General features: G+C 39.7%; 1 protein-coding gene across 1 annotated transcript; it reads left to right on the top strand.

Moving 5' to 3' along the window:
* The first annotated feature begins 2,033 nt into the window (after nt 1-2,033).
* PSMD12 (proteasome 26S subunit, non-ATPase 12) lies at nt 2,034-20,978 on the top strand. The gene is made up of 11 exons (XM_024198341.2): nt 2,034-2,219; nt 5,669-5,728; nt 6,041-6,169; nt 9,454-9,561; nt 14,081-14,185; nt 15,603-15,752; nt 15,917-16,051; nt 16,720-16,832; nt 17,898-18,072; nt 18,788-18,865; nt 20,286-20,978. Exons 1-11 carry the CDS (start codon nt 2,112-2,114, stop codon nt 20,493-20,495), a joined length of 1,371 nt encoding a protein of 456 aa, XP_024054109.1. The 5' UTR covers nt 2,034-2,111; the 3' UTR covers nt 20,496-20,978.
* Nucleotides 20,979-26,180: the final 5,202 nt, after the last annotated feature.

Genomic DNA, 26,180 nt, shown 5'->3' with positions numbered 1-26,180 from the left:
TCAGTTTCTGATCTCAAGATACAATGGTGTTATTCTGAATTAACTCACATTAAATCAATGGAGTAACTCTGGATTTACATCAGTGTAAGTGAGATAAAAATCTGGCTTTATGTCACAAAGGATTGGAAAATAATACACGTTTCCCTTTATTATCAGTTTATCACATATGTGGCATAGAGTATCTTTCAGCTAAATGTTGTCCTTGATTTATAATAAAGATTGTTATTTTGTATAGTAATAGACTTTTTAGTTTTTATTTGTTCCTGGACTACTTAATAAAGACCCAAAATCATGAGGAACTGTCTAACTCAGGCTCTTTCTCTGTTGTTTGCCCCCACACTTCACATTCTGTGAGTTTCTCTACTGGATCAAAGTATGACAACAAAATGTTTACAGTGGAAACTTATTTTGGAGTATTACAATGCAATATGATGGCATCCTATCACCATATGTGACAATGCTGCATCAAAATGTTCCAATGTTAGTATGATGTAGTGCAGCGTGTTGCATCAAAATGCCACTACAATGTATCAGAATATTATAATGCTACAACACTTCATAAAAACTTCATCCCGGTGCTCTGAAACATCATCTCATTATCATATAATGCAACATTACTGGATTAAGTGACACCAGACTGCACAACAATGTATTGCATTAAACAGTCATTGTGTTAGATCAACATGCCACTTTACAGTATGATTTATGTTGCATTAATACAGGCTGAGATGTAACTTGCCCTGTTAAAACATCATCACATCTCATCAAAGATATTGCGTGATGTGGTCATGTTGTATGAAAGCAGTGACACTCAGACCTCAGTATTTCAGGAACGAAATTAGCGATCAATATTACCCAAAAGAGCCACGGTAGTGTGAATTCATTGTTTCATTTACTATAGTACTATATATTCATATTTAAACAGTAGGAGAGGGGAAATATTTAGTTTATATATATTATTCTCACAGCAAAATGACTGTCCAACTATTATTATTTTATCAACTACAACTGGTTAATAACATAGTAAAAGCATCCCGATTGGTTAATAATCAAATCACACAGTGTTTTAGTATCATGTGCTGCAAAGAGCTACAGGAGGAACAACAAGAGCCACTTGTGATTCATGAGCCTCAGTCTGAGTATCACTGCATGAAAGCATTATCCTGTTGAAACATGCTGCCATACAGCAATGTCAAAGCAGCATTACATTAACATGCCACCTTAGTGATGAGATCATGGCAAACTGACACTGCACTCAAATGCTATCATCCCGTTACATCATGACAGCACAGTGTTCAAGAATCATTGTGCCATGGTGAGATGGTACCTTCAGCTTGGGACCTGATGTTACACCAGAGTGATCCCACATGATAAAAGGGTAACATTTCATCCAGGTGCTATTCAGCATGATACTGTTTTGTGGGTTCAGTGTGTGTCTCGTTGGAACATTATTGTAACCAGTGATTAAAGTACATTGAAACAGGAAGGGGAGCTCATACCAGCTGCCCAGCCAAGGCAGCCGGGGGGAGAGAGGGCTGTAGGGCAGCACCACTTACCTAACTCAAAAAACGTGTGTGTGTGTGTGGGGGGGGATTAGAAAGGAGAGTGAAGCCTAAACACAGCAGCACCTCTCCCCTCCCTTCAGCTAAAGCTCATTGACCGTTGCCCCTCCAGAGTCCCACCCCAGCCAGGGCCCTGTTTTTGCCCTTCCCCCTACCCCCGCCCAGGGCCCTGCTCCTCCCCACATCTGCTCCCTCCCTAACATCCAAACCCCTGCTCCTGCCCCTCCCCTGTGCCTGCTCCCCCTCCCCCACTCCAGCCAAAGCCCGGCCACAGCCCCTCCCCCTTGCCTGTTCCTTCCTCCACTGCCAGGGCCCTACTAATGCCTCCCCCACAGGCCAAGGCTCTGCTACTTCCCCTCCCCCAGGTTTGCCCCTCCTCCCCGCCAGGCAGGGCCCTGCAGCTGCTGTGGGGTGTCTCCGCCAGTGCCTGCGGGGTCCTTCCGCGAGTAGGCTGCCCGCGCTGCTGCCTGAGCGGGTGCCCCTGCTGGTTTCCGGTGTGTGTTTGAGGCCGGGCCGGGGACGCGGCGCGGAGCCGAGCCGGCGGGGGGGATGGCGGACGACGGCGCGGAGCGGTCCGACGGCCGCATCGTGAAGATGGAGGTGGATTACAGCGCCACGGTGGACCAGCGCCTGCCCGAGTGCGAGCGGCTGGCCCAGGTAAAGGGGAGCCGGCGGCCGCGGTTGGGCTGAGTCATGGCGCGGCCCGGGCTAGGCCGCCCGCGGGGGAGACGGCCCGGGCCGGGGGGGGGGGCGCTCGCCTGCCCCAGAGCGGGGCAAGGGGGCCGAGGGAGGTACGGCGCAGGAAGCGCCCCGCGCGCACGCAGTGGGGGAGAGCCCCCTCTCTGGCGCGGGGGGATGGGCAGGGCCGCTGTATGCTGCGAGGGGGGCCGGGCCGGGGGGGGGGGGGGGGGGGCATACACGCCATGGGTCCGCCCCCCTGCGGAAACGGGAGGGGCAAACGCGCTGGGGGACACAGCGGGGCTGGGAGCGGCGTGGGACGGGAGCGCTCCTGGCCTGATAGAGCTGTGTCATGACCGATCTCCTGCAATTGACAGGGCCGTGCCCCTCCCCGCTTCATACAGCCACCGTCTCCCACGGCCTCTAGCTTGCGCCCCATCGCCCGGCCTAGCGCCCTTCTGCGCCATGTAGGCTGTAGGGTGCTCCATTGCCGGTGGGCGAGGCAGAGACCTGGTTTCCAGGGGGGGGATGAAAGGAGCAACCAAGGCCACCAGCCTGGTGACTGGTGCACAAGGGATCTGGAGAGAGAGAATACCCACAGACGACGCTGTGTGATGGAATCCCGGCGGGAGGATGGGACCCGTGTAAGAATATAAGAACGACCATCCTGGGTCAGATAATGATCCATCTAGCCCAGTATCCTGTCTGCCTACAGTGGCCAATGCCAAGTGGTTCAGAGGGAATGAACGGAACAGGCCATCATCGAGTGATCCATTCCCCTGTCGTCTGCTCCCCGCTTGTGGCAAACAAGTGTGTTCCTCTGACACCTGATATTTTAAGGCCTTTGTGTGCAGGGATTAGGGCTGTCTCTGCATAGATAAGCGTGGATCAAGTTTGCCCCTATGTAGAGTAGAATCCCAGGAGAGCAGCTATGGATTGTGTGTAGTGACAAAACTGCACCCCCTCTTAATCCCTCTACTTCAGCATAACCAGACACAGACTGCCCAATGCAGCATACATTGGGATCCTGGAGGCATCATCTTTCTTCCCCCTCCCCCCACACACACTTTGGATCAGCCAGATGTAGGCCTTTATGCTGCAGCTTGCCCTTTCCCAATAGGTGTAGCCTGCAAAATTTCATAGGGAGGAGGTGGACTGATGCCATGTATGACACATGTATAGTTGTGATGTACAAAAATCAGGAAACCAAGGATATTACCCTGCGTTATAGCCATATATGTCAGTGTGCAGTTTAATTCTGTGATTGTAGGTGGACATATACTAGACAAGCCATGGTACACAGTTTGAAGGGACTTGGTCAGGATAAAAATAACTTTTGGAAGCAAATTCCCTTATCTGTGTTACTAATACCTTAATGCCTTCTAAAAATTCTTCAGTTTTTATGCTTAAGTAGCCCAGTGCTTCAGTGTTTGTTACAAACATTTCTATTAATATTAAGTGTTGCTATAATACTTGTTTGGAAATTTAATCTCCGTTTTTGGATCTAAAGTTCCTTACAATGGCCTTTAAATCCCATAGACAAATATAGGACATATAGTCCACAGTAACCAATGAGTGTAGGCATTGTACTCCCATGATTAGGATGTATATGAAGCTCACAGGCATGTGTCACCTACCTCCTGGCTTGCTCTGTTTAATATCAGGAGAGAGATGGGTAGCAGCAACGTTTTTTGTTACAGTATTAACTATGTTTATATTTACTTAGACTTTGTCTTGAATAGGTTAAGTAGTCCTAAGCCTGACCCAAACTCAACTTTTTTTTCCTAGTGTAAATGCAGGTAGTTTAATTTAAGTGGTCATGTTCTAGCCTAGACTAGAATTTGGCTGACTAAATCAAATTACAGGTGTTACCTTTCATCTTCATTCGGAAGAAAGTTGTGTTTAGAAATCTAAGTGGCTTATCTAGCATGTGTTCAAGCTTGACCATATTTCCTTGTCAAGACACAGCCTTACCGTGTGTCATGTGAGAATGGAGGCTTATGGGTATACTGGGAGAGGAGGAATATACTTATATTCTTTTCAAATTGATAGTTACATTCCTGCCTTCACCATACTGTTACTTATGGTAGCTTTCTAGCTGAGGGAATGTGTTCTGTTTTTCTCTCTCTTTTTTTATTTTGTGTTATAGTCAGCTATACATTTAAACCGGCAGCTTTTTGAAATCTCCCTCATTCAAATTGTCATAGCTTGACAGCCCTGAGATTATTCATAACTCCAGGTTCCTAATGTGAAAATGTGTACTGTTGCAACTGAGTGTCCTTTCTGTGTGGAGTTATCTGTATGGTTCTGTGAATTTTAAGGAAAGCTGAGATGTACTATAAGAGCGGTAGGCAACCTACGGCATGTGTGCCGAAGGGGGCACGCGAGCTGATTTTCAGTGGCACTCACACTGCCTGGGTCCTGGCCACCGGTCCAGGGAGTTCTGCATTTTAATTTAATTTTTAAATGAAGCTTCTTAAACATTTTAAAAACCTTATTTACTTTACATACAACAATAGTTTAGTTATATATTATAGACTTATAGAAAGAGACCTTCTAAAAACGTTAAAATGTATTACTGGCACGTGAAACCTTAAATTAGAGTGACTAAATGAAGACTCGGCACACCATTTCTGAAAGGTTGCCGACCCCTGTACTACAACAACCAAATTATGTTTAAAATGAGGGAAGTTTAAATATGCCCTGCCTTTCTGATAAATATACTTTTGGGATGTGTTTGGGCTTCCATGAGGCAGTATCTGAAGGTGCGATTTTTTTTAAATTTACATAAATAATTAAAGCATAGCCACATTTTACATGAGAAAGAGGGAATGGGTTTGTGACTCAAGTGATCTGGTTGTATTCCTGCCTCTATCATTGACTAGCTGTGTTATTTTGTGTGAGTTATTTAACAGATACTTTCAGAAGTGGCTTTTGATTTTGTGCATCTCAGTTTTTGGATGCTGAGTTTCAGACACAGAAAGTCCTGATTTTTAGGAATGCGTAGCTGTGACTGGTCCAAATGATGTCAATGAGATCAATGTGTGGTCATGATCTCTGAACATCAGACACAAGATGTCCCAAGTTAGGCACTCAAAACCAAAGGCCACCCTGTAATTTTGTTCCTTAATTTCTGTATGTTTCCCCATCTATTTAAAAAAAAAAAAAAAAAGAAGGTAATGATACGTATCCACCTTTGTAAGGCACTTTGAGATATACAGATGAAAAGTGATATGTAAATACTAAGTATTATATTAATGTTTATTCCTATCTTCCTTGTCAAAGAAATAAACTACGTTGAAATTAGTCTTTCATCCCGACTTTGCTATATGCTTTTTCTTCTATAACAGATGTAGCTATTTTCTTGGGTTAAACTGTACTGTATTTTTTTCAATGTTGGTCCTAATAGTGTTTGTCCATGCTATTAGGAAGGAAGACTTCAAGAGGTCATTGAAACCCTACTCTCTTTGGAAAAACAGACACGAACGGTAAGTAGACTATGCTGTGCAGCACATTTATTTCTGGGGTGTTCTCTTGTGTGTTCCCCCTTTTCTTGACAGATAGTGGTACTAGTGGGAAATTAGAGTGTCTGGCTCTGCCATGTTCCCCCTTTCCCTTGATGGTGGTGGAGCGGGGGGGGAGTCCGGCTCTGTGCCATATTTCCCCATTCTTTTGAAGATGGTGGGTCTGGAGTTATAATGGATTGCTCTTGTCTTTGTATTGTCAAGGCTCTGCAGTGGTAGTGGCTCAGTAGTTTAAGTTGTATATGTAATCACTAATGCACTTTTTGTTTGTTGCAGGCCTCTGACATGGTTTCCACGTCCCGTATCTTGGTTGCTGTAGTAAAAATGTGTTATGAAGCTAAAGATTGGGATGCTCTTAATGAAAATATTATTATTCTGTCAAAGAGAAGAAGTCAGTTAAAACAGGTGACTACATTTTTTTAAACAAAGAAATGCAGCTGTTTAGGAAGGAAAGATATCATGTTACCTTTCTAATTCCCCTTCTGTGTAGTGCCTGTGCTGTTTGTGTTTTAATGTCCTTCTGAATATACTAATGTCAGCTTCTGTTGTTGTTTCTGATAGGCTTATTCAAGGAGGCTTGTGTGCTAAATTCACCCTGCTGTCATCCACATTAACCTACTGAAAAATGCACTAGGAATGTAAAATACTAAATGTTTTTTTAACCATTAAACGGTTAACCAATAAGTATTAGTCTTACCGTTAATATATTGCAGTTATTTTTTAAAACAGATTGGCAGCAGCCCCGGATCCCTGCTGGGCGGGGACAGGTGGTGGGCGGGGACTGGCGTCAGCCCCAGACCCTTGCCGGGTGGGGCCCCCATCATGTTAAAGATTAAACGGTTAACCAATATAATTTTAATAGTTAAAGCGGATACTTTTTAAAATGGTATTTACATCCCTAATATGCACACACTCATGTTGCTTTTTTTTGGTTTTTCTCTTCTGTTCATTTGTTTTGTTAGGTTGTCTGCAAATTCTTGTGACAGTGCCTATGTGTAAAATTTTCAAAAGATTTAGGCTTCTAAGTTTCGCTGCAAGTCAATGGGGCTTAGACTCCTAAGTGCTTTTGAAAATGTTACCTTTTGTCTTCATATCTGTCTAAAGCTCCTAGTGCCCTGCTGCTGTATCAACAGTAATCTGTTCACTAATTTCTCTGAGTGAACACATCTTTAATTTGCTGTGAATGTGGGATTCCGTTAAATTTCGGTCACTTTGTTCTGGAGCTTAACATCAACTCAAAAAACTTCGCTGACTTTGTCCCTTTATTTCTGGTTCTTTTGAATCCTATTTCTGATATATTTTTTTTCCCTAGCCTCTTAGTTGTAATCATAGATTCCTGTTCTCCTCCCTTTATGCCTCTTCAGTAGCTTTCACTTTAAACACAATATTTAAATATCCTATGCAGCTTTTTGTATCAGTTCCAATCTTGCTCATTTCCAGCATCTGTTAAACTTTCTTGGTCGCTACCTCACGCTACACCTAGGTTTCAGGTCTCTGATAACTAACGACACCAATTCCTTTTTCTTCTTCTGTCTATTTAGGTATCTTTAACCCTGTTGTCACCATGGTACTGTATCTAATCTGTGCGTGATAAAGAGACTTCTTGTTTGCCCGTTCCATTTTGGTCGTCTTTATATCTGTTCACTCTTACTCAATTTCATGGTTCACATTTCTGCACCTCCCTGTTACCTGTTGGTGATATCCAGAATAAACAAGACTAGGCCCAATACAGGTCTTAGATTAATTTCTTTTTTTAGACTTCCTCGTTTATCGTTAGTGGGGCTGGATCTCTGCCAATGTGCACCCTGGAATAGGACCCCACTGTCATGTACCAGCATTAGCGAGTACTCTGTCATATGCTCCAACTGATATATTGTGGAAATGATACACCAGTGTTGGGATGGGGTGGTGATGAAGCAGAGCAAGGGACCGCCTGAAATGTAAAATTCCGTTAAGCAGTCCAAAGTCAGGGAAAACCCATGGTGTATCGCCTACCTATTCTCTGCTGTGTTGTCTGAGAGAGATACTTAGCCCTGATCACTGAGGTCTGCTTCCTTTGCCGTTTTTAATCCAAGAAAATATATGTCATTAAGCTGTTCTTAACTAGTATGCTAGTCTTGTACGTCAAGAGTTTCTGAAGTGCTGATGCTTGGGATTGCCTACAATTTCAGTTTATTCAAGTTTCATGAAAGACAGTAATCCACACTGGTCAAGCATGATCTAGCTCATATGAAACAGGATTACTCGTGGCTTTCACTTATATGTATATCTAATGGTTGACTTTGTTTCCCCACTAAATCCTGGGTGTCTCAACCATTCTTCTTTACTTAACAAGGCTTAATTAACTAATCAGTTAACAGTGATGTAAGGTACATGAGGATTGCAAAGTCTGATATTTCAGATGAAGTTGTAACCTCCACCTCTTTAAATGCACCTAGCTATTCAATAATATTATATCATAGGGGGATTTCTACTTGACCCTAGCTGGTGATCAGTTCTTGCCTTCAGACTTAAGAAGATTGATATGTCTTAATTTTATTTTAGTGATTGTAAATGTAGATGATATTTTTATTTATGCTTGATAGCAGAGCAAACTGAGCTGTGTGGAAGGAGATCTATTTTTAGTTTGCAAAAACTTTAGTTGTATGTTCCCCCCGCCCCCCTTTTGTGTTGAGAAGAAGGGAAAAAAAGGACTAAGATACTTAGCACATAGTGGAATACAAATAGAATAGTATGGCAGAGCAGTAATTGGCTCACAATGGTAAAACTGACTCTTTCCAGAAGAAAATGAATAATGAAATTGATATTGTAGTTTTTGGTTTACATGTAAAGTGTGATGTTAAACAGAATTGTTGTGGTTTATCATGGTCATACAAGGCTACGCTTTGTGAGAACACATACATTTGAAACTGGAATGATGACATCAATCAGAAATAACTTTTATATTTTTCTAGAAATTTACAGATACCACAAAAGAAGGGACAGTATACCCCACTATTTATTTAGACCAGGGTAAAATGCATACTGAACACCTCTTTTTTATATTATGGAAATCCGGTAGCAAGCAGATCCGCTCTTTCCAGCCTGCAAAGTAGTCAGTTTGATTTGGCAGAAGAAAATGTCAATTCTGCTCTTCGAGTAAGTTGAGAACAAGTTTGAGAGAAGTGATACAGACACATCCCATTTGACTCGAGCCAGCCTCTGATCTCAGTAATATCTCCTGTGGAAGGGCATCTGCTCACTTCGGTTACACCTGGGGATAAAAAACTTGTGGCTGACCTGAGTCAGCTGACCCAAACTCCCGGAGTTTGGACTGAGAAATTGCTGTCCATGTTCGGGCTCAGGCTGGAGCCTAAGCTCTGTGAGGGTGGGCCCAAATATCTACACAGCAATTTTTAGCCCTGTAGCCGGAGCCCCACAAGCCCAGGTCAGTTGCCCCAGGCCAGCCATGGCCGTGCCATGGGTCTTTTATTCTTCTGTTTTAGCCTATTAAGTTCATGCCTAGTAGGAGTGAAAACAGCCCCTCCAACACACCCCCACGCTTATTTTGGAAGAGAGTCCATTTACTTTGATATTAATAGTTCTTATATCTTAACATTTGATTACAAATGCTCCAAAATTATATTTTTGGCGCACACCTAGAAATCTAAAAATAGAGTAATATTTTGTTTTTCCATTGTGTATACCAGGCAGTTGCTAAAATGGTCCAGCAGTGCTGTACCTATGTTGAGGAGATTACAGACCTACCAATCAAACTGCGATTAATAGACACACTGCGTATGGTAACAGAAGGAAAGGTAAGACTTTTTGTTTTCAGACTGGAACCTTTTGATGTCTAGTGACGTAATAAAAAGGATATTTGCCTTCCTTAAAGCATGTCTTATTTCCTTTTTCTGGTTAGAGAGAGACCCAAAATACATTTTGAAATTAATATGATAAGGAAATCTGTATATTTCTATTCAAAATATCTTGGAAAATTACTTCCCTATGTTGCTCATGTAAGTAGCTTGTTGGAATACTAATTTTTTTTGTAAGTCTCTGTATTAATGACACCTTCAAGTATTAAAGCTGAGAATTCTAAAAATTCAATTTATTTTTCACTATTTGTGATGTTTGTTTGTTTTTTACATTTCTCCTTTTGGGAAATGAAAATAGACTAGTCAGTTTTACTTCCTTATTCTGGTGGATTAGCATGCTGTTGAATGCTTATGTTCCAAACACGGAACGTGATTTTTTTGTTTAAAAATCTTGATATAGGAGTTTAAAAAAAGCAAGGAACAAAAACCAAAAAATATATATAATTCATGGAAACATTTCTATTAGCCTTAGCTTTTGTAAAATTTGTTTTTAAAAAATGTAAATGCTGAGTTCAACTGGACCCAACAATGTCTTTTTAAGATTTATTTTCAGTACTTATTGTTGACTTAAAGTTGTGTACATATCATCATCATCATCATCATCATCATCATCATCATCATCAAGGCAAATTTGGAAGGGACATAGCTTCCTTGCACATCGAATACCCCCTGGATAGATCTCTGGCTTGATTCTTCAGACAATTTAGTTGGATGCCCAGTCTGTTTCCAATCAATGGCAGTCTTATTGCACCACTGAAGCTTTTGGTGACAATGAGATTGCCGACAGTGTAGCAGCATTCCTTTTTTTGTGATTAACATATCTATTAATTTTCATAATCAAACAACAAAAAATACAAAAAGGTAAATGACTTACACCTTGTATATGTTACCAAATACTGCACAATTCACAGGATTTCCCTTAAAATTACGCAATTACGCAACTTGTCAACTCTGTAAGCCCGGACAATACAAAATCAGACAGTTTTACACAGCTGTAACACGTTAGGGTGGGGAGAATTATACAAACAACAAAATACAGAAATAGGCATAAAAGTGAAGGAGGGGACCAGAGGGAAGTGGACAAGGACGGAAAAAGCAGAGATGTCAAGTGAAATGGAAGGCTGACATTATTTGATCTATCTCAGAATTTTTTGTCCAAATGTATATAAAAAAATCCATATTTTTTTTTATTCATATTGCTCTCTACAGCGATAAGCGATTCTTTCTTTCGCTGCTAACTCATACAGGTCCGAAGATCACTGCTTTATTCCATGTATAAGCCTACTCCTCCTTTTATGTAACATCATGCACTCAGTAGAACCTCGAGAACCAAAATCTTTGCAGTGGAGTTAAACACAGCATAGTAGGTATTAGGATATAGATATGCAGACCTGCCTGTAAAGGCCTATACTTTAAGAACTTAGGTCTATTTTTATCTATTACTTCCTGTTTGCCCCTAATTTATATAGTAAGTTGGGATTTGAAAATAAGGAAAAAGGAACTTGGATTTAAGGTTGCTGGAAGTTCACCCCAATAAACATCGAATTGTTTGCACCTTTGGACTTTGGGTATTGTTGCTCTCTGTTCACGTGAGAAGGACCAGGGAAGTGGGAGGGTGAAGGAATAAGCCCTCTAACAGTAGGTACATAACCTAAGATATAACTTTCAGCTGAGGTTTGTTTGCTGAAGCCGAGCACTATTTTTCATTAATATCCATCTCTTTCCACAGCTGTCTGACTGTTGGACAGTCCCATAGTATATGCATCAGGGTTCCTTTTTCTTTATTACAGCACCAACAAACATCAGAGGACAAGGACCCCATCTTGCCAACCTCTGTGGTGTCCAGTACATTATGAATAGACTATTTTGCTGAGAATCACAGAAACATTTTTAACATTCCTTAAAATTCTCTGCCATTGGGCTTTTTTTAAGGGCTGTGATAACTTCCCTTTCCATGTTTTCACAAAAAGCTCCAGACCAGTGAAGGTTCTCTTCATTAGTAAAAGCATATGTAGTAGATATAGGCCTAAGGAGTTTATGAAACATTTCCAGGGTTCCCAGTTGCTCTGGGACTTCTGGCAGTCCTAGGGCATCCTACCAAATTGATACATTAACAGATGTTTTAGTTGTAAGTGCTGCCACTCTGCTGAGGGTGGCAGGTCATGTTGTTGCATTAGTGTTAGAAAAGAAACAAAGCTCTCATCCTTGACTAATTGGGAAATCCATAGAATACTCTTGCTCAGCCAGTACTTCCAAATCATAGGTTCTCCCCCTTCCCCCCATTTGCAAGGCTGGGGTACCTCAGATAGGTGCTTTTGCATGACAGTGAGGATGAAATTGGTACCTCTTTGCTAGGATCACCCAGACCCTTTGTGCAACCACCTTGATAAACACGCTTTGTAATGTGTTGGTTTCCCATCCTAATGTGTCTGTACCAAGAAAGCCACCAATACTGAACCCTGACTGATGGAGTTGGTTGCTAGTTCGACTATGACTATCCTCATTAAGTGGCAAGACAAGATCAGTAATACAGAGCGGCTGATGATGATGAGAATTGAAAATATCAGTCCGCTATTCTTCAGCATTCCCATCGCTGACGTTTCGCTGCTGTACAGTAAAGTTGGTATGATCATGGTTCTGTGCATCTGCAACTTTGTAGAAAGCTTGATGTCACAACATTTCCCCAGAGGCCACTGAGATGGCTGCTGTTCAAGTGTCCAAATCTTTTGAACATCCCCCATCACTGTCTGATGCCTTCCCAAGTATTTGACAGTTGCCACCTGCATGATATCCCACCTGGTTAATACTGAGGTGGTTGTAATCTAGAGTTGGAAGCTACATGATGGTACTGACTAGGGGACTTAGTTTAGTCCAGATTGGTAACCAAACCAGTGTTTGCTGCTTCTTGCACAGGCCGTCAGCTACACAAAATGAGCCAACGAGGGAATGTCATTGGCATATATGAGGTCTTGAAGCAAAATGGTGGTGAGCCATACACTACCAACAGCTGCTTCTTCAAGCTTATCCATCAACCAGTCTATGCTGATATTGAACAATAATGGTGACAGGACACAGCCTTGCTGAACTCTTATGGAAATAGGAACCTACGCTGTGTATCTACCATTAACTTGAACTGAGCTTTTTGTTCTGTTATAGAGCTATTCTGTCAATGATGCTATCTTCCCAGGGACATCAAGTTGCCTTATTAGATTCCCCCAAGCATTGCTCAATACGCTGAATAAAAGGCCTGAAAGAAATCTGTAAAAAGTGCTGCACATGACTTATTAAATTCTGACATCTTCTCAAAAGGCTGTCTCAAGGTAAAGATCTGGTCGTTAGTGGAATGACCAGTTCTAAAGCAGCACAGCCTTTGCTGTGAAGTGCATCACTGATTCAAGACATTAACATGGAAACAAAGACTTTTCCTGGGACTGCCAACAGTGTAATACCTCGGTAGTTACTCTCTTCGGCCTTGGTGCCCTTTTTGATGAAACGCAAAATAAAACCCTTCTTCAGGTCATCGAGGATGATGTTAGTGTGCCAGATGGTCTGGAAGAGCCTATGCAGTTTGCAATGACAAAACACACCTGTTTTCAGCAGCTGAGGTGTGATGTTACAAATTGTATATTTATAAAGTTATGTTATACATGTGTTACTCTTAGTCTTATTAGGTATGAAAGAAAATTAACAAAATATGAAGTGTTACATAGAATACTGAGTTGATGGCTGAGTTGTCCAAGGCTTCCTCTTGGAAAATGTACTTTCTGTTGAGCAAAGTCTGTGTTTATTTACTCTTACGCCTTTTACCAGTTCAGATCAAGCCTAGGTAGCTAGTAACCAAAAGTTGTTAACTGATGGCTGGTCATTAGTGCTTGTAAAAGGAGATGGTCTCCGTCCAGTTTGTGGTAGACAACAGTTCCCATCACAAAATGAACCATCATTGTTTGCTTCACTGAGAATCTTGGTAGAGAGGTGAATGAACTATCTTATTCCTAGGTGCTGTCCTTCCAGATCAGGGTTGAGACTCAGTAACAGAGGGAGCTTTGCAGTGTTGCTTCCCCTGCTGTATCTCTTATCTGAATATTTCCAGGGCTACAGAACTGGTTGTGAACAATAGATTGACTAACGAAATATCAAAAAAAAAAAAGTGTTTCCTATTTTTTTAAATACAGACTGTACATTATTCTTAAAATTAATTTGAGTTTCCAAATATTAAACTCTTATTGTAGCACAGAGAAAACTTCTATGGAAACATTTCCTAAAGCAGTTGTAACATAAATTAATGCTTTACTTACAAAATCATCACATTATGTTCACTTCATTTAAAGAACAGTAGAAAGATTTCAGTGAGACTACTTATGGGTGTAAAGTTATGCAGATGTGTATATCACAGCCTTAGATGCAACACACTTTTACTTAGTAAAATAAGTTTCAGTGTTGGATTTTATTTTAATTCCAGATCTACGTGGAAATTGAGCGTGCTCGTCTTACAAATACACTTGCAACAATAAAAGAACAAAATGGTGACGTGAAAGAAGCTGCTTCAATTTTGCAAGAACTACAGGTAATGCATCATATGGTTCATAAGTGTTTCACGTACAAAAATCAACATTTTCTCAACGACTGACAGTAAGATTGTTTGTTTGTTTGTTTGTAGCGAGATTTGAGGCTTAATCAAGCATAGCTATCCAGGAACCAATTAACTGTCTTCAGTGGAAGTGTAATTAGATTCAAAATGCTCTAGCTCTGCTAATTTGGCTGATGCTGAAAATTACTTGGAATATTTCCCTTTTGGGAAAAGGGGTTCCCATGTATTAGCTGATACAGAAGGTTTAGTCCTAGTTAATCTTTTGACTTCTGGAATGGAGAGTTCAAACACTCTCAGGCCATCATTCAAAATGAAGTGTTCTTAGATCCACTTATTCTTTGAGTTTTTTTACATGAATTTGGCACAGGGAACTGGCTGTTGATGGGTCTGGAAGGAATTCCCTCCCATGTTTTCGTCTGCTAAAAGAGTAGCATGTGGGTCCTTTGTGTAGAAGGAATCCTTAGGACTGGGCTGAGTTAAGGATGTGAGGGTATAGGCAAAGAGAACCCTAAACTTTTTTCACATCTCTATTTCTTGAGAGCCTGAGAATTCCCATCCATTTGTCAGATAACCATCACCATTTTTTCTGCTGAAAGGGGTGGATATACTTCCTTCAGAGCTAATGAACGTTGTTATTTTGTCATCTAGTGTGTGGGTGCTTTGTTCAAAGGTAGAGACTGCTGAGTAAAATTAGCTGCTTGGTTACAATGCCTTTCTTAAGAAAGGTTTCAGAGTGGTAGCCGTGTTAGTCTGTATCAGCAAAAACAATGAAGAGTCCTTGTGGCACATTAGAGACTAATACATTTATTTGGGCATAAGCTTTCGTGGGCTAAAACCCACTTCATCAGATGCATGGAGTGGAAATGCATCTGATGAAGTGGGTTTTAGCCCATGAAAGCTTATGCCCAAATACATTTGTTAGTCTCTAAGGTGCCACAAGGATTCCTCATTGTTTTTTCTTAAGAAACTTTTTTCCAGAAAACAAGAGGCAAGTGTGTGTGTGTGTGTGTGTGTGTGTGTGTGTGTGTGTGTGTGTGCATAAATAAGACATATCAGTTGGGGTTTGTGTATGCATGTTGTGTAAGTTGGGCTATGCATGCACAAATAAGTACATAAGGCAAGTTTTTGGGGGATTTTATCTTATGTGCATTCTCTGGGTGATTTTAATGCACACAGTCAGACAATATTAATTTGTTCTCTGTTATAACATGTATATGATGCTCAGTAAGTCCATGTAGTAGAATTATACACATAGCAACTTTGGTTTAAAGCTAAATATTTTATAAGCACATGAAAGAAGTATGATGAAAATCTTTGATAGAAGGGCATGCTTCTCTCCTTAACATTATTAAATAAAGATCCATGGAGTTAAACACTTCAATTTCCTTTTTAGGTGGAAACCTATGGTTCAATGGAAAAGAAAGAGCGGGTGGAATTCATCTTGGAGCAGATGAGACTCTGTTTGGCTGTAAAAGACTATGTTCGGACCCAAATTATCAGCAAAAAAATTAACACCAAATTTTTCCAGGAAGAAAACACAGAGGTAAAGTTGATGGAGGGATTTTTTTTTTTCCTGTCAGTCTGTGGCATGCATTCTCGTCATGCACAGGAGTTTTTGTATAGTCAGTCTTTGGAATTCAGTTGGATGTAATTTGTGAGCTTAGTGGATCTGTTTTTAATTTTGACATTTGTTTGACATTGTTTCAGAAATTAAAGCTGAAATACTACAACTTAATGATTCAGCTGGATCAACATGAAGGTTCCTACCTCTCAATCTGTAAGCACTACAGAGCCATTTATGATACTCCTTGTATCCAGGCTGAAAGTGAAAAATGGCAACAGGTAAAAACATTGCAAATGGAACTGCAGCAGTTCATAGTGGCAAATATCCATTTTACTGTATATTTACTGTATTTGTTAGATGAACATGGATCCTTTAGCATCTATCTGTATATGAACATTAACAAACTGTCTACATAAGGAGGAATATAATAAAAGCAATTATGAGCGTCCTTACGTAATCAATATTTGTATCAATGACATATAGTGTATGTTGTCTTAAATTCTGAGGATGACTGAACTTCTCCATTTCATGAGTGAAAGCCTAGAAACAACTTGTGAAATTAAATTCTGAACAGTATTTTTCTTAATTTACAGGGCTAGCTCTGAAACCGTGTACACAATGCAAATGCTACAAACTCAAGATTGTTTTTCTCTTAAATGCTATTATTACAAATAACTTGACCTGAATCATCTTGCCGTGTGATCAAAATGTAAAAGTTTTGTTTCTACAAATTTAATTATTAAATTTATTTTTATTTTGTTTTATTACCTTACATTCTGTGAGGCTCAAATTTATTAAGAAACTATCTTGTTATACGTACAGTAGATTAGCTGCACATACATTTTATTCATACTCTGAGAACTGCTTTTACTTTGACATCAGTATTGTTGTTTTTTCTGGCTATTTTTCTGTAATAAAAAAACAAACCATGTTTTCCTTTGAACAGGAACTGAAGAACGTTGTTCTGTATGTTATCCTTTCACCTTATGACAATGAACAGTCTGATTTGGTACACAGAATAAGCAGTGACAAAAAGCTAGAAGAAATCCCTAAGTATAAGTAAGTATCTTTTGAATAGTCCACTCTGACAAAAAACAAAACAAAAAACCAGCCCTTTAAAGAGTGGTTTGAAGGCAGAGGGGATTCAGCTACTGTTAGGTTGAGAACCACTGCAGTAGACTATTGACCATTGTAGGCCGGATATGTGGCCCACAATGTGTTATGTGGGCTGGATCCAATGCTACCTGTATGGCCCTGAGGATGTCACATGGGCCGCAGCTCTGTGCTGATTAAGCCACAGGTTGAGAACCACTGGTCTACTGTCAATATTTCCTATACAATTAATGTCGTGTGGAAAAAAAAAAAAAAATCTATAAAGATGTTTTTGAGTGTGTGCAAGTCAAAATTATACATAGTAACTTAACACAAATGTGTGTCTGTGATGGAAAGTTCTGTATTATGGACATAATCTGAACAGCTACTATTCCGTAATACTACACTAAATAATACTGAGAGTCTAATTTTCAAAATATGGTCCATACACAATCATTACGTGCATGTGATAGAATTTACATATGCAAACCCTTTTTGCGTAAGCACACTGAATACAAATCAAGTATAAATTACTTTTATATCCTTAAATGTTGTTGTTTGCACCCATGAATGTACATACAAGTTTTGCATGCAGAATTGCAGATGGACGAGAGGCTGGGTTGATGACATCCCTTTTTAAATTTAGCTCTGAGTATCTGTCTCTCCCAAAACATACCATGCGGCTTGTATAGTCGTTTACAGCTGTGCAAAGTGGATGTGAAATGGTTTGGTAGAATTTGGCACAACTTTGCACAGGTGGCTAAGATAACATATGGTACAAAGAAGTGGAAATTGAAGCCATAGAGTGAGTGTGTGTGTGTGAATCAGTCAGTCAGTAGGAAGTGTTAATATAAAAACTTCCTGTTTGTGGATTATAAATTTTAAAGTGCTGAGTAGAATTAAAAGTTATGATTTAGTAGTGATAAAATTATGCTGTTTGCTGTGGTATTTGTCTGTTGGCAGGATTTTTAATACAAAATACAAGTTTTATTGGTATAGAATTCTGAACTGATTTCATTAAACAATTTACAGAGATCTTTTAAAACTATTTACCACTATGGAGTTGATGCGCTGGACCGTCCTAGTTGAGGAATATGGAAAGGAATTAAGAGAAGGAAGTCTTGACAGTCCTGCCACAGATGTCTTTGGTTATACAGAAGAAGGTGAAAAGAGATGGAAAGACTTAAAGAACAGAGTTGTGGAGCACGTAAGTACAGCCTGCTTTTTAACCATTCTTACTATATAAATTAAGCATGGAATTGCTAAAAATGCTTTTTGCTTGCTTTATTTATAAAGAGAGGGACAGGAGAGAACATACGAGAGAAGCTGATAAGTTGTCTTTTTTCTTCTTTCCATAATGTTCTAATTCTCCTTTTGCATTCCTGATATGTTTATTTTGTAGCTATGTCTCTTTGTGAGCAGCTGATGCTGTGTCAAAGAAGTAGATCCAGCACTCTGAGAGTAATGCACATTCCACTACTTCGGCTCTGAAATCATAAACTAATTTTTGCTTTCACTTTAACAAATTGGAATATAGCAGTTTGTTTGAGCAAACAATGGAATTATAAACAAAACAGCACAAGTGCAAACAAATAATATTTAAATAGGGTTTACGTAAGTTGTAAGACTCGGCCCTCTGAAATTAGGGCAAAAACTTGAAGAGTGCTGTTTAATATTAAATCTGTAGTTAGTGACTGACTTCATTCGTTATTAGTTTGAGAGGCAGTAGCTTGTCTTTGTATATGCAGGAGAATTGTATGTGTCCAAGAAAAGCCCCCTTATTCATTTGCATACCTTTCTCTGGATAAGCCATTATAGCAACACAAGTCCTAATCTGTTTTTAACATTGACCTTTATATTTTTGCAGCCTGTGTCAGTTCCTTTTTACAAATAACCCTCTACTCTGAACACTTTTATTCCAGAATATTAGAATAATGGCAAAATATTATACCAGAATTACAATGAAGAGGATGGCACAGCTCCTGGATCTATCTGTTGATGTAAGTGTTGCTCAGGATATCCTCAGCATTCTTCTTAGACGTGTCCATGTGGTAGAGAACTCCGTATTCAACAAAATAGCGCTTTGACTTTATTTGCATTTATTTGCATTGGGTGTTTTTTTTTTAAGATTAAAAATATATTACAAGTCTGTCACAAATAGTGTTTGGAACAGCCATGCATCCAGTGCAGAAAGAGGAGGTAGAAATATACCACTTTGAATAAAGAACCTGGAGAAAAAAAACTTCTCTTGCTCATAGTTATGCCTATCACTGTAGTATCTGAGCGCCTCACAACCTTTTAATGTATCTATCCTCACAACAGCCTTGTAATATTGCTTTTAGTCTGATGCCCATCCTGGTATAACCAATGCTTTCCAGCTGTTACCATCAGAAACTAAATGGAAAAAAACAATATTAACTTTTAGAGAGATACAGGTAACATTATTTGAATTCTGGTTCAATGATTATAATTGAGAAACAATTTAAAATACCTCAGGAGTAATAATACAGATGTTAAATAGAATATTTTTCGTTTTGCCTCTGATAATGAGTATATAGGCTAGACTTTGAACACTTGCCTATTCAAGGTTTAGAATAGAATTTTGTATCGCAAAACAGCACTCAAGTTGTTACAAGGCAAAGAATAAACACACAAGGCAAATCAAATCTGAAGGAGTGTTAGCATCATGTTCTATACTGTACCTAGATACTATATTCCACCGTTCAGGCCCTCAGCAATACTTGATTAAAACTGGCTAATGATATAGGGTTTCTTCCTTACCTTTGAACTCGCTGGTTTATGTATTTGTCACTCTTTTTGAACATAGGTCTTTCATTTTTAAGTTTTCCCAGTGGATCCACTCATAGCAGCATCTAGCATGGGAAGGGCAAATTCACAGCTTGTTTAGTTCAGAGTATTTGCTTTAAGGTGTTTAATTGCACCTCCTGCTCTGCACAATACCACCTCACAGAAGCCTCATTTACCTGACCAATGTTTGTACAGTGTAATTGGTGTGGAATTTAGCAGTAGAAAGCATGTTCTGGAAGCTGTTTAGCCAAGTGCTCCCAATGTATGTTAAGAGGCTTTCAGGTGTAATGTATTTGACTTGTGCAGTTTGAAAGTTTTTAGATGTATCTTGAACTGCAAACAGATGTTAGCTGTTTAGTATGGCTAACATCAGAAACTTGTTGACCCTAGGTAGTTTAGTAGCTACAACATAATTCCAATGCCAGAGGCGTTAATATTAAATATTATGGCCACTAGAAGTACTGTAATTCTAACAGACTATATTACTGTTAGTATTGGTAACACCTCAGTCACACTGCTGTTGTGTTAACTGGAAATTTGGAAAGAACATCGAGTATTTTGTTAATTACAAATGCTGTTCTCCTGATTTGGTGCCGTTTGTCTCCTTTGCAGGAATCGGAGGAGTTCCTGTCCAACCTTGTAGTAAATAAGACCATCTTTGCAAAAGTAGACAGGTTGGCAGGAATTATCAATTTCCAGAGGCCCAAGGACCCAAATAACCTACTCAATGACTGGTCTCACAAGCTCAACTCACTGATGGCCCTAGTTAACAAAACCACACATCTTATTGCCAAAGAGGAGATGATACATAACCTGCAATAAGATGCTTCAGTATACTTAATGCTTTTGAAGAAGGCATTAAAACTTGGTAATAGACTATTATCCCAGTGTATATTTGGTTTATTTTCTCCCTACCCAAACCCTCCCTGTCTAAAACTTAGAACATGAATAATAACTCTTGGAAATCTTGTTGATAATTAAGTTCCCTTGATTATTCGTTAATTGTTAAACATTTTTTGCTACAGTTGGTGAAAACATAATAAAATGTATTGCCTGTGTTATCAAAATTAGTCTTGTGATTTATCCCAGTAGTTTTTTAATAAATTTGTAGATGTTTGTCTTGATCCACCTAAGAAATAAGTCTGCACTTATTTCTTTACATAGTTACTTTTGTTTTTGAAGATGTGTGGGGTATGCTGTGACATTTTTGGCAAGTGTTTTACTTTGGTGCATTTTATTTGTAACGTACAATGATAAATATTTAATATGTCAAAGGTCTAACTTGTATAAAGGCCAAGAAATTCAGGTTTAAGATTAATGCTTCATTTTTTCTTTGTGCTTCAGTATTGCAATGGTTTTAGACCCAGCACTTATAAAGGCAGCTTGGATTTCTCAGACGTAGCTCTGAATTTCCTTGCTTTTATGGGTATTGGCCAGCTCCTTAATTTAACTGGGTTGTGGATTTTAATTTGTAATGGCACCAGTAGCACATAATTAACTTGGATGATGCTTCAAATCCACCCTCTTGTTCTGTTCATTTTGCCATAATTATATTCCAGACAAGAGAGACTTCTTGCTTGTTTGAACTGGTCATAAGAGAGACAAGGATGGGTGGAGTGGCTTTCCAGATGCCAAGAGAAGCCTCTGGAGAATCTAAAAAAGCAAAGATGATATTTAAGTGTCAGTTTCTAGAAGTCTGTGCAACAACTCCAAGATTGGGCACACAGGGTATTTGGAGAGCCAAACACTACACATAATAGGTTGGGGGGGTTTTTTTTTTTTTTTTTTTTTTTTTTTTATCAATTTTTATCCCTTGGGAGGTATGTATTACTTTATGAAATGAAGATGGGCAAATGGGCAAAATTTGAACTGGAAACTTACCTTGAAAAGTCCAGTACCAAGAATGTTTGTTTGATATTTCACAGTTAATGGCAATGAAGAGGCTAGAAGGGACACTATCAGGTTAAAAAACGCTTTTAAAATAATATATGTGTTACAGTATCTTAGATGCTAAAACTGACTACTTAAAATTTGAATGCCCTTTTCATCATTTATGCTGTTACTTTTGTATTTAATTCAGCTGCGACAATGAAAGTCAATGGGATTTAAGCACATGCCTAAAGTTAAGCATATATTTGAGTGCTGTCCTGAGTTGAGTTGAGGCCCAATTCAGTACTAAAATTTAATGTGTGTGAAAGTGCCTTCAAATCCTTTAGTGAAAAAAGCTATGTAAGTGCTGTACGCCAAATTTTTAAATCAATGGGAGTTGGAGGCTTTTGAAAATCATTGAGTAAAATTTTCTGAAGCACCTAAGTATGTAAGCTGCCACACACGAAGTTTAATTGCTAGATAGATGGAATAAAGAGTGCATGGGATGAAGGATACCACAATATCAAGATATGAAGTGTACAGGCAGTAACTGTTTTTTTTATTGCTCTTTTAAAGACTGCATTAATACCATCTTATATTATTAAGTGGAAAAAGTGTCTTTATCTTTTTCTGTGATGTGTACACACATTCTTCAGCGTATATTTCAGTGTATATAGCTGGCTGGTAAAAGATTTAGTATTGCACTACAATTAATCAATGTATATATCCAGAAAAGATGGTTTAAATTTTCTAAAGATATAACTTCTAGTGCCTGTGTTGGAATTTCGGGTCTCTTAAAAAAACAAAAACAAAAACAAAAAAAACCTGACTTTTACATAAGTTGTCTAACTATTCTCATTACCCTAAATGTTAATGTGAACTGTAGATCTGTGTGGATAATAACTGAGCTAACTATGCCAAAATGGAACCTCATTTTTCTCACATACAGCATTGCAGGATACGTGAAGCTTCATAAAAACTCAGCTACCCAATCAAATGATTTTGGTAGCTGTAGTTTCCAATGTTCAGTGCTTAATGTAGATGCTGCAAGATAGGGTAGTTAAAAGGAAGACTGAAGAGAAGAGCAACTGAGAAGTATTAACTATGAGATATTTCAAAGTGATAATTTAGAGGAATGGAAACAATTCCTACAAGTTTTGGTGTCTTTGTGAATAGGATCTTGTTTTTATAATTTCCTGATAATATTTTGCTTCTGCAAAAAACAGTGAATTGGGTAAATGGGCAACCATGATTCTAAAATAGACAATGGAGAGTCAACAAGAAGAAAAAAAGGCATCTGGCCGTTTTCCCCACCAAGGACAGCATGGATGTTTGGCTAAGGTGCCCTCCATTTGCCTTCACAGCTTAGAAGAAAGTTTAAGAAATATGTCCAGTTTCAGACATATTTTGTTTAAAGTAAATATTAGCCTTTGTGAAAGGCACCAGACTGCCAGTGGAAGTCCTCTGTTTAAACCACAGACCAAGTCGTGAACAGTGCTGCAATGCAAGCACATATGCACACCCCCATTCAACTAATATGCCGGAAGCCTGACTATAAGGAACAAAAGATTAAATTTAATGTAATTTAGACTCCATGACCCTTCAAGCCTTGCTCTGTCCTTACACTTCCAACAAGGCTGCTAACTGAAAGGTGAATATTTGTCCAACATGACTTCAAATGAGGCCTCCAACTCTCTTTTTTCATAGGCTACAAAACAGTCTTGGTCTATTAACAGCCTTTGCTAGCTTATGATCAGTGCTAGAGTTAGATAAGTGACCTGAAGGTAAAAGGCGCAGATCTCAATTACCAGTCCCCACAGCCATCAAATCATCTCCCATGCATACTTAAGAGACCAAGTGGGTGAAACAGCTGTAATATGGTACCGCCTTCTAAATTAACTTATGGCTCAGGTGTTTGTAGATTATGCTTTGACAACAGCTTGTCTCGTATTGGCAAAGTAACAGAACCCTCCAAAAATGCTAACATTCATAATAGCTACCTATTCTGCACAGAAAGGTGGATCTCTTCTTGATTCAGTGTAGGCTACTGAACGTTGGTACCATTCCTCACCCTTTTGAATGCTCATATTCCTGCTCATTCTGTAACTTCCTACTCAACCATAGATACAACTAGGTCTTCACCTTGATACCAAAACCAATTAATTTCCAGGGTCATTGTTGTGGTGTGCAGGGACTGTTGGCGAGACTTGGTCAGTAAAGATTTCCAGTTAATAGCAAACATGAAAATGTTTGTATGCCAAATGTATACTTCAGCAAGTCAGCCTGTGAAATTTGTCCTTGAAATGTTGCTGTGTGTCCATTCTGTCACTGCACTAGCAGTTGTGTGTGGGCACCATTATATGATTTGAGAACAGAGTATGTTTTACAAGGAATGTACTTCCATGCACAAAAAAATGTAACAAGTGCACTATACAAGGTTTAAAAAATAATCCTATAGTAACCTACGTTCTGACAAGACCAATTGCATAGAGAAGAGGTAGACAAAGTATACTTGACATAGAATGTTAGTGATCCTCAAATTGCCCATTCTTTTTTCTAGAATTGAAATGATTTGCTGTATCTGTACCCGGATTTAAAATGTCTTATTACCAGTTAGAAATCCCATTTTCAAAAAATTCTGAAATAAAGGCACTTTTGTACATGGATTTTTTTTCACCTCAAGATTCAGTAAAGATTAGCCATGGCCTCTCCTTGCAGAGAAGCAAGGGCTTGACATGATCTGTAGCCTTTGTTCCCTCTTTTATCTATCCCATACACATCTGCTGGCAGAGAGATTGATGGTAGGGTGAGACGAGCATGGGTGTGCAATTACTAGTTCTCACAGAAGCCCAACACTGAGGTAATTTCCTGGTTCATTCCAACCCATCCCTAGCAGCATGGCTGGCCCCCTACCCTAGCCAGAGGGAGTGAGTTCTAGCAGCCTGAAAGGGGAACGCACTGAGGTGAGTACAAGGATTTGAACTAGAAAGCACAGGGTGCCAGATCTTGCAATTAGATCAAAGGGGAGGAGGATTTTAAGGGATCTCTGAACCCCTTTGAGTTTAAGGGGCCTAGCACTGACTAGAAAGAGAATATGAGGGGAGGAGCTGAATCTGAAAGGCTTATAAAGGCACCTGTGGTGTTTGGTCTTTATTTAAATCCATCCCTCTCAGTCTTGAGTTTCACTCCCCTCGAGTACGCAACTTGCGCTGAAAAAGAAGTTGGTGATGAACAGTTAAGTGGGCAAGCTTAAGGGTAGGAGCTACAGAAAGAGCCAGCAGAGGGGCATTCCTTGCAAAAGTTGCACCATCCCCTCTCATTCCATCCCCTGAGCTTGGCAAGTCAGTGGAGAAATCCTCACTCAGAGGACAGCATAGAGAACCGTGGCACAGGCACATCAAAAAGGTGTCTTGTCACCCCTTGTTTGGTGCGAGATGCTCTCCCCTTCCTAAAAAAACAACAAGGAGTCTGGTGGCACCTTGTAGATACAGACTAACACGGCTACCCCCTGATACTTGTCCCCTTCCTAAGGTGGTCTTAGATTCATAGATTCTACGGCCAGAAGGAGCCACAGTGATCATCTAGTCTGACCGCCGTGCCCCCACCCCCCATAACACTTCCTCTTCCTCAGTATGGGTCAGACCATGCCCATTGTCCTCATCCCAAAATGCAAATCCATTTAATTAATTGCTTTGAATCATTTCAGTTCTGTTCCTTTCCTCAAATACACATTTCCCACACCAATGGCTGCCTACCACTACTGCACTTTCACATGTTAATTATCTTGAATAGAGGGGTTATAAGTCACTCAAGCTCAGGGCTTGCTATGCTTAAAAGGCTGCAGCATCGCTTCTGTCAGTGTCTGTCTACGCCAGGACTTAAGTCAGTATAAATGCATCACTCAGTGATTCTTAATTCTGGTGCCAGACACAAGCACAGTGGGATGGTTATCCAGAAGTTTTTAAAGCACAGCTCCTGAACAAATGACATGATTCACTGCACCTCAAAGGAGTAAAGAGAAGTGGGTTGCTAGGTGGAATGCTGAAATCAAATATGTTTTTTTTTCTGGGGGCTGTAAGCAGGGAACAGGACTCATGCATGGAACTGATCCTGCAACTGGGGCAATAGGGTTCCACAGGGCTGCTGTGTTATCAGATCCAATTGCCCAATCTGGGCCTATGTTTGTAAAACAACCTGCTCTAGAAATGAGTTTTTATCACTTATTATTGAAGTTACTCAAGAAAAATCTTTCTTAGAAATGACTCAGTGCTGGAAGATCCAAGCTACTTTGGGGGTGGAGCAAGTTTTATTGTCAATATGTGGGACTGAAGTGTGCAAATACCTACATCATAGACCATGAAACTCAACAAAGATAAGGGTGGAATCCCAAACGGGCACAGTCAGAGCAATCAGGCAGTACAGTAATCTACGCGGAATAGAAACCAGGCAGTTCTTTAGCTGTGGAGAAGAACCATGAGAAAGTTCTTTGCTGGCAGGTAACTACTCTATCACTGACAGAATGACTGTAATTGTAGGCATGCTTATTTGAAAACAGTTCTGAACTGGAGAAAATCAGAAGATGGTAATGCCACCAGATGGCAGCTCTTCCTAGCAATCTCAAGTTATGCTTGCTTCATT

The sequence above is a fragment of the Terrapene carolina genome, unplaced genomic scaffold (assembly GCF_002925995.2).
Source record: "Terrapene carolina triunguis isolate 2854851 unplaced genomic scaffold, T_m_triunguis-2.0 Scaffold192, whole genome shotgun sequence".
Taxonomy (NCBI): Eukaryota; Metazoa; Chordata; order Testudines; family Emydidae; genus Terrapene; species Terrapene triunguis.
This window is presented reverse-complemented; position numbering and strand designations above follow the sequence as displayed.